Raw genomic sequence first — 14,776 nt, forward strand, 5'->3', positions numbered from 1 at the left:
GACTGAAATGTCCGCAGCCACTGCGTCCCTATAACTTGTTTGTGTCTTAATATTTTCCCCTCCAGAAAAATGTGGAATAAAACCAAGATCATATCTGTCATGATTAGACATCCTATAGAAGTTGAACATGAGACATAATTAACACCTGACACTTAAACCCTACAAGATGCTGTTTGATTGTGGTTACACAAGCACCTTTTCACATGAGATGATCAGTGTGAGGCTGTCAGTTTTAATATGTTTGGCTCTGTTTGAGATGGAAAGTTACCAGAAGCAATCTGTTGGATGTGATGAAACAGTTTCCTGCACACAAGAGAGAGAAGATGAGGCCCTATGTGGGGTTTAATCTGCTCTGTCTCTCAGTGTTTCATAACTGAACACGAGACAACAGCAGCTGAGGTGATACAGGAGGTGGTCTATTTAAAAAAAAAAAACTGAGTGGGGGGTTTACTTCCTCTAGTAGGACTATGTCAAACTTCGGCAGTCTTTTCCTGCAGATCATCCACAGTACAGTAAGTGCAGGCCTGGGGCTTGTTGTGCTTTCAAATATTTGCTCTGTCTCCATCTACTGGAAAAGAAATGTTGGACTGGCCAGTATCTAGGCTAGACTGAGTTCAGAGGCATAGAGGAGACAACCAAAATAGATCGTCGAGGCCCAAATTTATTTATCCTCCGCCTCGGAATTTGGCTCCTTTCGGCGATGGTTGACAAATCAGAGAAATGAAGACTTCGGGGGGGATTTCTCTGCGTTTCAGATTCCCTTGTGTTGCTGAATTTCCTCCCCACCTCAGACACTGACAGCAGCAGCAGCAGCAGCCAGGAGCAGGAATCCTGCTGTCCCGTGGAATTATCACGGCACCGAGGCGAGATATTACGCATGGAACATGGCTGCTATGAGGACTTTAACCGTGGCAGGTCTCTTTTTGGCGTTTTGCGCTCTGGGGCTGATAGCTGTGGCGATCAGCACTGACTACTGGTACGAGACTGACGCGAGGAGGCACCGGGAGCGCTGCAAGAATTATTCAAACAAAAGAAACGACCCCGGCTACATTTACATCTCCAACAACAACCTCCCGCTTCGCATGTTGCCAAAGGAGAAAAATGTGGAGAGGAAGGGCTCCAGTGTCAGCGGCGAAATGCTGCTGCGGGCCAAGCGGCACTTCTTGCCTCCTGCCCCGGCCATGGAGTCCCTCTGCAGTCGGCAATTCAACTCCACCATCACTGGGCTGTGGAGAAAGTGCCATCGAGAGGGATTTGACTTGGAGACAGAGGATTTGATCTTTAAAGGTTTGTTTTTATAGGGTGGTGGTGGTGGGGGTCATATTTTTTAGAGATCTAATGTGTTTATTTTGAACGTTTCTGTTCTGCGAGGCGCTATCCCTAAGTACTTTGTGCACGAATGCGCTATCCAAGGTGCTGCTGCTGCGCACAGACCCTCAAGGCCTACGCAGCACAACACCGAGTACAGTTACAATGCGATCGACGTGCAGTGTTATTTTCCCGGCACAAAGGGGCAAGCTGTAGTAACAGAAGCCTCGAGATGCGTACAATAAGCTACTCTACAATGGTGTGGGTGGATGGGTGGGTGGTGGTGGAGGGGGGGGTAGTAGCTTTTTTTTTTGGGAGGGGGTGGGGGTGGCAGCAGAGAGCCTTGTGATATCCTCTTCATCTCATCTCAGCAGCGGCATCCTCTTTGTGTTGTTTACATCCACAGGATTGGTTCCGCGCTGCACGCCAATAAAATACTACTACTCCTCATCAGCGCTCCCCAGAAATCTGCCAATCAACCTGACGAAGACAATAAGGCAGGATGAGTGGCACGCGCTCCGTGAGTTCCCAAAACGCTTTATTTATTTATTTATTTATTTCATAATCTGATGAATTCATGAGGAGAAAAGTTGTAAACGCTGTCTTGTTCCTCTGGATGCTGTGCAGACCTCCAGAGGATGACCGCCAGCTTCATAGGTATGGCCATATCCATCATCCTGTTCGGCTGGATCATAGGCGTGCTGGGCTGCTGTAAGGAGCATGATCTGATGCAGTATGTCGCTGGACTTCTCTTCCTCATGGGAGGTAAGATGCACTTTACATAAAGAGCACTACCCTGAATCACCACAGAGGGGCAGTAAGGGTCTTTATCAATGAGAGAGGTTGGTGAGGTGATGCATTAGAGGAGATGAAATTGGGTTGCTGTCATGTCTGACTGTTTTTTTCCTCCCTCCCTCTCTGGCAGGGACATGCTGCATAATCTCTCTTTGCACATGTGTGGCTGGGATCAACTTTGAACTGTCCCGCTATCCTCGCTACATGTTTGGCATACCGGAGGACATCAGTCACGGTTATGGCTGGTCCATGTTTTGTGCGTGGGGTGGACTGGGCCTCACATTGCTGGCCGGTTTCCTGTGCACACTCGCTCCTTCCCTCTACCCTCCACACACCCCTGTGGTGCACAAGCCCAGGCAGGAGAACGGCTGCGTCTGACAGGCCGCCGCACATCTAACAGACACCTGTCTCATCCTGAAACGCTGACGAGCCCCTGTTCCACAGACAGTTTTACCCAGGGACTCAGAGCAGAGAAAGAGAGAGGGAGAGAGAGAGAGAGAGAGAGAGAGCCTTCACATGGCACAGAGAAAGCACAGGACACTGGCTCTCACTCACATGAAAATGACATGAAAAAGAGGTGACATTTGACTGAAGACGATTTCAGTTCCTCTGGTGCTTTTTTTCCGTCCATCTTTATGAATGAACTGTTCAGTGTTATTGCTTGCTCTTCAAGAGGAGAATAGTTATACAAATTTTCTTCCTGTACAATCTGCTAGTTTGAGAAGAAAAAAAGAGAAAAAGAAACACTGGCAGAAGACCCATAGCACAACTTTGAAATCTGTCTTGATCAAACTATGGATGTGTACTGTCACATTTCAAAGGGCAACTGTGTATCATTATGTACCCATTCAAAACAAGATATGTACATGTACTTTTTAAATTGTATGTATGCAGATGCATTTGTGTTTATCCAAGGAAAAATATGAGCATTAAGACCAAACTGTGTTTGAGGGAAATGTTTTGTTGTTCTTGAGGTCCTACCCCATCAAAATATTTTTGAAAAATAAAACAACCATGCAAAAGTAATTTCGTCTTGTGTAACACTGAACAGACATCATTTAAACTTGTTTGTGGTTGTCTTTCCCCTTGCATTATGACATGAGTTCATTGGTATACCAGCAGAGAGAGAGGCCTGCTAATGGAGTCAGAACTTTTACTGCATCACTTTTTAAAAAAGCAGCTGTTTATATTTCTGTTAGTGTTACGGGCGTCTGTTTTATGCAACCACTTCAACATTTAAATGTTCGTGGCCAAAGCCTGAGTCAGTGACCAACTGAGTGACAAAACTGACAAAAATAAAAAGATCCAAATAAAACAGAACAGAAAAAGTGAAGTAAGTGTCTGCTGTGCGTTACAGTGAAACAACCCTCCTTTTATAAACACCAAAGATCCATAAAAAGCAGAAAATTCAGATAACTACACCAAAAGCTCTCGGATCATAAAACATACTGACAGCTGCACAGATTTGCATTTGTATCCTGACTGACTGATTCAACAGGTTTTATGTTTTCCATTGACAACATGCATTCCAGTGACAGTGAGCTGTAATTACTTTCCCACAACTTGAGAGAACAACTATGAGAAAATTAGGTCTTTTGACATCTAATTGAATTGCTGGCTTCACTGAGGTTTCCTGAGGTTTCTCCTCTCCTCAGTATTGCCTCTTTACTACTGTATTGCTCAAATTATTCTTTTTGGAGAGTTATTATATGTAGCTGCAGCTTTACTTAAGTAAAGGGGTGCACAGGAAAAAAAACATTACAATGATGTTTTTAAAATGTAAATATAAAATGTATTTTCATTGTAAAGAATGGTTCCTTTTTAGTGTTTTATAGTTGCTGCATTGAACTGAACTCTCTCTGGTAACAGTGACACATAATCCTACATGTTCTATATGTGCCCACTGCATTAAAAAACATTGGTAGGTAGGCTAATTTCTCAGCATCTTCCGGCCAAGTTATAGTATGAGACTATAGTGTTCAATTATGAATTCAGCAACTGTGATATTTCTACTTTTACTAAAGAAAAAGATACATTTATGCCGCTGTGTCTGAGTGCACATTAGACTGTCTGTTAGTCTGCTTCTATTCTGTTTTGTCAATCGACACTCACCATGAAAGTTCAACCTTGAAAAGAGCAGTATGACAAACTAATCTTACCTCAGTGTCCACATACTAGTTTTTTCCATAGCTTTCGGTCCCATCTCATGGTCTTCATCAGAGGATGAACTTTGCTCCATGGAAGTTTTCTCAGCTGTCACAGAGTTGGCCTGCTGATGAAGATTATTAGATATGGTTAAAACCTCAGGAGAAATCAGGTATATCATCAGCATTATTCTGTCAAATTCATTCTATTTTTATTCAAGTAGGAACAATGACCAACTTCTGTCTTTAAATTCAAACAAAGACTCAGAAAATGTTTCAGAGGCAGATGTAGCTTAAGGATGGTAATACTATTGGCAGTGGGGGTAGTTGTAAAGTAGTATTCACTGCAGTGATAATTATATCAGGACTAGTTGCTGTTGTAGTATTCAGATCGCTCTCATTCGTTCTAATAATACCAACACTACAGAGGCATGTGGTTTTGGGGCTTTGTGCTCTGCATGGAGAGGGATCAGTGTGTCCTCAGGTCAGCTCTGGTCTGCATTCCTGACCTTTCTTTGTTTGTCCTCAAGATAAGTCAGAGAAGAGAATACATTCTTCTAACAGCAGGCTCAACACTCAGGCCTTCCTGCCTCTAAGCATCAAGGACCTGAAACTAACTCTACAGAAAAAATATTTTGCTATAGGTGGAATTAATGATTTGGGCCAAAAAAGACAAATTAAGTATGATGGGCAGGTTGTTTATGAGAGCTTTCATGACCCGTTCTACCTTTACTCACACAGCGGAAATTTCAACCAAATCTTTTAATCAAATCTTCTGAGCCCCATGCAGTGCCTCTGGAAATTAAGAGCCATATAGACATATAGGGTTTCTCCTGCTGCTCAGTGCTGTGCCGAGCCGCAGAGAGCTGTTTTTAAAAAGGGGGGTCCCCCAGGGGAAGCTGGACTGTGAGGAAAACCAGACAGAGGAAATCACACCCAGTTGCGCCCATGGCTGTCCATCTGGCTCCCTCACATCTGCACAGACATTATCTCTGTAAAAAAATGTGGGCACACTTATGGCAGTTACTTTGTGGTTGATGCAGAGTTTGGCTCGAACAAGAGTGTTTTTAACAGTAGTTAAAGACACAGAGAATACACAGACGACCAAAGGCATTCAAGATATTAAATTCAAGGCACTGCAAATTAAAACCCAGTAGATTATTAGATTATTACAGTGTGTGTGACCCTGGAGGTCAGAGTGAACTCCTTTCAGGAATTCAAAACTTCTTTCCTCCCATAAACAGTGTGAGATGCTTTACATCAACACAAAATGGTAGCGTCTAATAGAGATTTAAACAAGCTGCTTGTAATCTGTAAGTCTATTTTTAGAAGGACGACATCATCCAACACAACTCTGAGTTTCAACACAAACATTTCATATCAACCACAAACTCAATAGACTGTGACCGACAGAAGAACAGATAATAACGACAGCGGCTGCCCTCGGACAAACATATTTCATACTGTAGTAGATGACTTCCAGATGGAAGTGGGAGGCACTGACAGACTTCAGACGCCAATTAACCACGGCCACTTGAGGGGACAGTTGGGTCTGCCACTTGTAGTTGCAGTGCCAAAGATAAAACATGGTGACGTAAAAGACGTGCTGGGGGGGGTCGCTTTCCACTGAGAAAACCAAAAGTTCAGATTTCAAAAGGAGTTATGTTTATGTAAATCTCAAACTTCAAAGGATGGAGGTGGTTTTATAATACAACACTGCATGACTATTGTGCGTCTCAGGACAAATATGCAACAGAAAACACACAAATTTTACATGAAAACCAAAATTACTGATTTAACCGCAGAAGACAGTGAAGAATATCATGTCTTGCTTGAAATAAAAAGACATAATTAAGATGTATGATGAAAATTAAGCTTTTATTTAATCAGTTATAATAACCTAAAATTGTAAACATCATATTTTGAACCGTACAGACAGAAAGTTTGGTCGTTTTACTGATCCAGAAGCCTATAAATCCAACTGGACGACTTTTATTTTCATAACTTTCTACTGGATAAAATTCCTCCTCAGAAGTGGCACAGAGGGTTCCTCGCAGACATAATTTATGTTCACATTTCCTTTTTCCTTCCTGACTCAGAGGAATGTGTTGATGTTTTTGTTAGAGCTCCCTTTAATGACACAAGTTCCAAGGAATGGGAATAACCAAAAGGTCAGAGATATTCAAATACTTATGAGGGATATTCATAAGCCACAATGAACTTTCCAGTTGTTTGTTGAACTGGAGGGTCCTTACTCTCTCTCTCTCTCTCTCTCTCTCTCTCTCACACACACACACACACACAGAGACACAGTTATACACACATGAAGCCCCTATGAGCCAAAATTAAGATACTCGGTCTTCAGGCGGCTCAGTCTGGTGCCATGGCTGCGGATAATGAGAGTAAGCAGCTCGTGTTTATCTTTAAGTCCCAGAGAGATGTCCGTAGTCTCCCTCAGAGCGTCCCTGATGTCACTCACTTGCTTCACTACATAGCCGTTCAACTGTTGCTCCTCTCTCAGCTCGGTTTCTTGACTTTGTTTAAACTTCACCTCCAGCTCCAGCAGAGACTTGTCCACGTTTGAAAAAGCCTCGCCGATCTGGGAGATCTCCCGCTGGAGGAACTTGCCGTAGCTGTCCTCTCCGTCCAGGTCGTGCGCCACAGTCCGGCCGATGCTCTCCAGCAGCCGCGCCGAGTCCTCCGCCTGCAGCTTGGTGATGATGAAGTCGTCTCGCACCACGGAGTCGCGTTCCTCGGAGGCCCCACATGGATACACATCCGAGAATTTAAACAGCATCTGGCACTGTTCCGGGTCCTCGGTCTCGTCGTAATCCCCGTCCGGGACAAAGAAGTGATGGAAGGTGCCATTAGAGATCTCCGGTTGGAGGGGCCCTTCGTAGACTGCCGAGCAAAATGGTAAAGATGTGACTATGATGAGCAGCAGTGGGACGGGATCCATCATGCACCTCCTCTCTCTCTTACCAGCATCTGCACTGGCAGAAGGATCCGGCGCACAGTTTTCATCCCGACTCATGTTACACGGCTCCCCGTCACCTAAAAGGCACAGACCGCCTGTTAAAGTGGAGAGGGCCCCCGGTGGCCCCCGGTTACTGCAACCACACTGTGTCAGTGCAGAGCCACGAGGCTGCTTTCAAGCAAAAGTCACACGAAACAATGTGACCAAGTTTATACTGTTATACTATTAATACCCCATCTTATTAATATATTAGAGCAGAGACTGTTTTATTTCAATGTTGTTTATTTTATAGCATTAGTAATTATAATTATATATAATTTTATTTATTTAGCCTAGTTGTTATTTAATGGGAGTCCTCAATAAAACATCTGTTTATTAGGTAATTAGGTGTTAATCTTGTTGTGTGCAGATCATCAGCAGCTCAAACTGCATTTTCCCTTTTGTTCTTGTGTTTCCATAACAAGAAACATTTCTTAGGTTTTTTTTCCCAAAAAAAAGAAAGAAGAAGAAGAAGAAGAAATCAATTAGTGCATGAAAACAACAAGACAAATGTAAGTATTTTGGAAGAAATCCAAAGAAGTCTCAAGTCCTGGTAGGCAAGTCCAACGGAAGCCTTCATAGGCCAAAGTACAGGTCTCTCAAGGTCCAAACGCTGACCATTAAAACGATATATAACTTGAAATTTTCTTTAAAATGAAATATTGTTATGTTTCCTTTAAAAGTCCTGATTTTTACATAATACAACCAAGATCTTTGAATGCGAGGGACTAATTATTAAATATTGAAGCCCTGTCTGAATACATTCATACATAAAAAAGGCCTCAGAATACACAGTAAGAATAAGGTTTGGATATTTAAGTTAAGCACAACAGATTTAGTGAATCTTAAAAGAATGTAGACGTCTTTCTATTTTTGTTGCTTTCTCAGACTGTGAGAGTCAGAGTAGAGTAGTTAGATCTCCCTCTGATGACTTCAGTCAGGTGATTACATTACTGCATCGAGGGAGAGTCCCCTGGGCTCTGATCCCCTCTACTGCACATCCTGTCTCGGATAATTATATCATCACTAGGTGGTCTCAGATACGGCTCTCAGCATGTCAGCAGTACTCACACAAACTGGAAACATATGGCGAGCTGTAAACACAGGGCTGGTTTTGTCCTCTGTTTGATCCATCCATTCATATTCCATACTGCATCTGGAGTTTGAGTTGTTGTTGCTAGAAAATATGGTGCAGATGAAAAAAAACACAGATTTTTCAAAAACGATATATAACAGTCCTTATTATTCAATAAACAAAATGTGGAAGAATGGAAAATACAAAAAAAATAAATCACATTACTGTTGGCTGGAGTTGCTGTGTATGTTCCTTCCTTCACCTTCCCCAGTTGATCACAGCTGCTTTAGAGCAGAGGGATAAAAGCAGGATTTACTTAGTCAATAGAGAGGATACAGGTTGGCAAAAGGTAAACACTCAGCAGCAGCAAACAAACTGAGAAGAGTTCAAGCAGGCAGGCAAAAATCTAAGCTGGGATCAAAGAATCAAAAAACAGAAACGCCAACAAGGACAACTCTGTACCTGGGAGACAGGCTGCTTTGAAAACGCTCAGAGCTGTATTTAAAGCAATGATATTTTTCGTGGCCATTTGAGGGCACTGACATAGACCGACAACAACTGCTTAAACACCCAGCGGACACCAAATAACATCAGCACTCATCTGGAATTGTGGTTCTGTCCACTTAATGAATGAAATTCCAATATCCGCTCTCCTTTTAGCTCTGTTTTTGGTCTCCACCAGCTCCTGAGGGTAATGCATATCTTCCCCAATATGAAAAAAGGCTCCTCCGTGCCCACCAGCCAGTTGCTACATTTGTTTGTCTCTGTCTGTTTGGTGCTGGACATGTAGCACACAATGAGTTTATCAGAGCTTTTTTGGCTAAAACAGCTGCTTGATGAGAGCTGCAAGACTGAAACAAAAGAATAAAGTTGTGAAACAAAAACAATGGGCTGAAAGGAGTTTAAACATTCCTTAGAGCCGAGAGGATCTGCAGAGTCTGGTGCTAATTCTCTGTGGGTTCATCACGGTGAACAACCCCTTTCACATTAGGCACAGCATTTGATGTATTGTTCATGTAAAAGTTAGATTTTTTTATTACCCTGGACCTTGAACTGAACCCAATATTCTCTCTGCTGACTTAGTTAAATCTCTGGGACTCTAAAGTCTGAGTCATGACTCAACAGTAGTTCATGAGGGATTTTAAAGGGGTCACCAAGGGGGCAACAGTTAAAAAAAAAAAAAAAGTCAGTGTCACAGCATCTGTAGCAGTACAATAGTGCAGTCATAACAGTCACTTATGAAGTTTGGGAAATATTAAACAATTGCACCTTAGAACAAATGTGGGAAACACAGTGGATACATGTGTTTTGTATTTATCCCTCTAACTTTGAGACACTAGCGAAGAGCTTTTTAGAAAACAGAGCTGTTTGTTTGAAAACTACTGCTGAATGAACGACACAAGCAGAGACAGCTTGAGGCTTCCCTACACGCAGGCTTTCTCTGTTTCTTCATAAGTCACCCACCTGAATAAATACAGTGTCTCTCTACATAAACACTGATAAAGTAAACTGACCAGCTCGCCAAGGCAGAGCAGGGGCACTGCAGGGCAAAACTGCATGAAAGCAGATGTAGCAACAGATGTAACAACAAATATAATTTAGTGGAATAGTGAGGGATGTTCTTGTTGATCCTCTACTGTATTATGTTGTCTTTGTCTCTCTGTGTGTGTGTGTGTGTGTGTGTGTGTGTGTGTGTGTGTATCTGTCTGTGTGTATTTATGTGTACATGGAGGCCTGAGGACTGTCGTTTGGACAGATGCCTTTCAGATGGTGGTGATGGGTTTCCTCTCAGTGCTGATCCAAGGGAGAAGGAGGACTGAGTGCTGTGTGGGAGGCTGCAGAGACAGACTGACTCTTAATGATCTCACACTCATCACAACCAAAATAATTATTTAGATTTGATAATTGCTTAGATCTGAGAAATGTTTTTTAGCCAGCAGCACAAGAGAAAAAAAAACATGTAAATAAATCCTTCCCTGGAAATATTTAGAGTTTGGATGAGGATGAATTTTACAAAATTTCAAGCGAGCCAAACCAATTAACTGCAATGTTATGGTGAGTTAAATGTATCATGTCATTCAGTTTTGTAGGGTTTTGCAGAGCTGACATTGTAATTGTACTGTGTATTCAAGCAATGTGTGAGTTAATGTTAAAAGAACCTTTAGAAACTGTGTCCTGGCAGGCAATATCCATCTATCCATCCATCCATTATCTGCACCCCCTATCCTTCCAGGGTCGTGAGGGAAGGGGGTTGGAGCCAATCCCAGCTGACATTGGGTGAGAGGGGGGAGCACCCTGGGCAGGTCACCTGTCTATCGCAGAGCTGACATGTAGAGACGTGTGAGAAACAACCATTTATACCTACAGGCAATTTAAGAGTCACCAATTAACATAACCTGCATGTCTTTGGACTGTGGGAGGAAGCAGGAGCAGCAGGAGGGAACCCACGTAGGCACAGGGAGAACATCTGAACTCCACACAGCAAAACCCAAGAAAATACAAGATACAAGAAAAAATACTTTTACTTTTAAGTCCAGATGTTATGAGGCAAAACATAAAGTTCTTTAAATGGACACATGTTGGCACAGTCTGCACCAAAAATAAACCTTACCTTGGTAAGGACACATCACTTATTTGGCAGTGACCTTCACGTACTGAATATGAACAGATGAGTTCATTAAGACATTTCAAGTTCAGCTGCAATTAAGATTGATTACCAACAAAGTAAGTACCAGGTCTTGGTCTTTACGAATTCAAAGGAGAAAAGGCTTTTGTTGAGAAATTCAGTGAAGCAGAGGAAATAATTATTCCACTGTCAGAGGCCTCAATAGACCACAATGCAGAGCTGCCAGAGGACATATAATTTTGTGCCATCTTTCACCTACAGTACAGTACAGTATTATAACCACCATCACAGATATTTTTGCTCCCCCTTCCTACACATACAGACAACAGCTGAATGATGACACACGCTCACCATTGTTTAAAAGAAATAAAGTCAAAAACCTTCTGGAAAGTGTGAGCATCAAATAATGAATCCACTCAAGGTTAAAAACGGATTCATCCAAAAGTGAGAGTGGATTTTTCCATTGTGCCCCTTCCAGTGCTATTAAATGGAACAGAGACCCTGACTCTGCTCCTCCACTGACGATAACGAGGAGGAGCTGTTAAGAACAGTTGTTTCTCAGGATTCTGTTGCCCAGGCTGCTCATTATACTATCATGTGTTATGTTGTCTGCTCTCATGATGTCTTCTTCCTCTGCATGCAAATTGTGCAACCTTTTCCTGCCCCTGAGCAAGTACTTGGACATGGCATTAAATGTTTTGTTGCTGTTGAACTAATGATTTCAAGTTCTCTGTCTCAACAGATCACACTGTTCCCAGGTTTTTCCAGGGCTGTTTGTAGTTTTCAGCAAATTTATACACAATTTGTCATTTAAACTGAGGATATCGATGACCAAGCAAACCTATTCATTCATCAGACTCAGCGCTATGGCTGCCAGGATCTCACAACAGTGACCTATCAGGAATTTGAGGTGTGTCATTTTCTCACCTCCAGCATCTGAACTGACACAAAAACTGCTTAATGTTATTTACAGATGAATTTGTGCTGCAGAACAACAAACATAAACCAGCAAGGCACATGTGTTAAGGTGGTCCAGCAGATGTAATATATCACATTTTATAATGTGAGGACAAGATGCTGGATGTTGGATCAACTCACAGATATTTACTTTGGAACAGCCTGTGGAAAGATAAATAAATATTTATGTTTTACAAAAGCACAGATGTATGTAAACTAGGAACATATTATAAAAAATACTAATGTTTTTTCCTGTGACATGAATTGTTAGATATGCCAGTGCAGACACTTCTCATACTACTACTACAACTAGTAACTATAGCAACAATATTAATAGCAATGAAATTAATAAAACATTTAAGTTTCCATGGTAGGTTATGTCTAATTTGTGTAGAGTGAATCTAACTGACTCTGGCTCAGTTTTTTTCCAGGTGCTGCAGGAGGTTTGATAGCAGGTTTTACCTTGACCCCATGTATAGGTGTCAGTTCCTTCATCCATCCAGCTCTGCAAAGTAATTTGAGGCTGCTGCTTCTCAGTGCAGGGCGCTTTACTCAGGTCAACTTATCTGTCACTGCTGCTGCTCACACGTCTTATCTGGATCTCACCCCTCTCTCACCTGCAGCCATGAGGAATTTCACCACCGTAACTGCTGTGCAGCTATCTTCGCCAGCTGCTGTGTGAAAAACATAATGGGAAAAAGTATTATTATTATTTTAATTCACTTTTATGGCTTGAAATGGCTTACCAACAAGTAAGTGTCATGATTTTAAATAAGTGAATATACTGATTAAAAGTTAAAGCTTCTTTTTTTTGCTCCGTATAATTTAAACAAAGCTTTCCAGGTGTGCTGTCAGTCCAGATGCTTAACACTCATCTTGGAGTGGACTTCAGCAGTTAATAAGAGAAGCCAGTAAAAACTGGAGCCCAGTGAAATGTGCTGACAACCTGCGAACAGGGATGCATTTTTGAAAAAGTAGTAACTTAATAAGACTTGACAAGAGTCCACAGTCTTGTCAGTGTCTCAGTGAGGCTGTACTTTCATTAAAAAAATCACAAGCCATCCACTAGCTGTCAAGACATTTGACTTAGAACGTTAAATGTCAACCTCATGGTAGCATAGAGGATCAACAAAGTCAGTAGGGTTCAACCTCTGGGGATCATGAATATCTGTACAAAATGGTGGACTGACCAACAGACTGCCAGTGCCATTCCTAGAGCTACGCTGCTAGCATGACTTAAAAATAACAATTTGAATTAAATCAGTGAGAGGTATTTTCAGGAAATGTGTTTGTGTGTTTTGTCATTTTAACAGATCCAAATGAACAGCAAAGAGCTTGTTCTACAATGCTGGAAACAGTTTCCTGCACTCAGCTATCTGTGTGCTCTGATGATTTGTGGATGTCAGTGTTGTGACTCCTATCCCCTGCTGGTCATCCTTGGCTCCTTGTCCTCTTTACACCCCAGCACTGTTGGATTTATGGCCACAGTCTCAGTGGGCCCACTGATTACCTTCCTAACCTGTACTGTAAATCTGTGCTGTATGAATAACATCAGTCTGCTGGAGGCGCTTGTAGAAACCAAGAATTAATGTCAGCAGTCTGCACAAGAGGGAGCGTGGTTAAAATCACTGATATATGAAGCTGGAAAACTGCTCTGCACAAAATGTGACTAACGCTGCTTCTGTTTTATTGGTAGACAGACCCACAGGGTTAAGTATGGTGCCCTGCGCAAAATATCCAACTGGTACAGCTACAGGCAGCTGAGCTGGAGAATAAATTTTATGCTGAACCAGAACATCTTTCTCTCTGTAGGGGGCACATATGTGAAAAAAGCTGCTGAAGCCATATTTTTCACTAGACAGTGCTTTTTAACCTGAACAGTTGTTTTGAGTGTTGAATTCAATCAGTCAGGTTATACAAGTTTTGTGTTCCACAAGATTATGATCTGTTAAAATGGGTTGACCCTCCAGGAGTAATGTACGTTCTTTGCCTCTCTCTTAATGTACATGTCTCTCTGTGGTTGTGTGGACAAATTCAGGTTTTAAACGACCACTGTGAGGACATTTGGCATTAAGAGGACATGGCTGGTCCTCACAACTTTGAGAGTAAGGACTTGCTTTTAAGGTTCAGGTTAGAATAAGGGTCGGGTTAGGGCATTTATTTGTGATGGTTAAGGTTAGCGTAAGGGGCTGGCCAATGCATTATGACAAAGAGTATCCTGATAGCTAATGAAAGACAGGTATTTGTGCGTGTGTGTGTGTGACTGGATAAGATCATCTGCTTAATCAATGATCGTAAAAACATGTGTGTATCATTACCTTCTCAGCAGTGATTGACAGTGTGATGATTGTAAGAGGATGGTAAAACTGTTCTGCAGTTCTGTCTTATGATCCCTCACAAAAACAGCAGTGTCTAGCTGTGGGTTGTTAGCTTTTCCACCAAAGAATCACCCCACCCCCCACCCACCCCCCAAAAAGGAAAGTTATATTAAGTATAATGTGCACTTTACTCCTGTACATTCTGCTGATACTTCTGTGCTTCCAGTTAAGTAGGATTTCAAATGCAGGGCTTTCACTTGTGTGGAAGTATTTTAACATTGTTGTATTGCCACTTATTGCCACTTTTTAAATAGGGCTTCAACTACTGGGAGAGTAGGTGACTGTTTACTGTGAGGCTGTAGTTTTTAGCTATTCATGCTCTTTTTTTTTGTTTTGCATGGACCCACCAATATATTTCTTCAGTCTCCCCTTAAAAGTTTTCCAGTACCATACAACGCCTACCAATCCACAAGATAGAAATGCTTGAATTAATTTTAGCACTGCTGTTTTCTCTATAGGACCCAACATTGCTGAGCA

General features: G+C 42.0%; 2 protein-coding genes across 2 annotated transcripts; one reads left to right on the plus strand and one right to left on the minus strand.

Moving 5' to 3' along the window:
- The first annotated feature begins 283 nt into the window (after positions 1-283).
- tmem276a (transmembrane protein 276a) lies at positions 284-3,129 on the plus strand. Its single transcript, XM_018666361.2, has 4 exons — positions 284-1,287; positions 1,715-1,828; positions 1,936-2,073; positions 2,234-3,129. The coding sequence occupies exons 1-4, from the start codon at positions 885-887 to the stop codon at positions 2,479-2,481; spliced, it is 903 nt and encodes a 300-aa protein (XP_018521877.1). The 5' UTR covers positions 284-884; the 3' UTR covers positions 2,482-3,129.
- A 2,977-nt stretch (positions 3,130-6,106) lies between these two features.
- On the minus strand, positions 6,107-8,571 carry fibina (fin bud initiation factor a). Its single transcript, XM_018666364.2, has one exon. It carries the CDS (start codon positions 7,279-7,281, stop codon positions 6,580-6,582), a length of 702 nt encoding a protein of 233 aa, XP_018521880.1. The 5' UTR covers positions 7,282-8,571; the 3' UTR covers positions 6,107-6,579.
- Between the last annotated feature and the right edge of the window lie 6,205 nt (positions 8,572-14,776).

Source organism: Lates calcarifer, linkage group LG10 (genome assembly GCF_001640805.2).
Source record: "Lates calcarifer isolate ASB-BC8 linkage group LG10, TLL_Latcal_v3, whole genome shotgun sequence".
NCBI lineage: Eukaryota > Metazoa > Chordata > Actinopteri > Centropomidae > Lates > Lates calcarifer.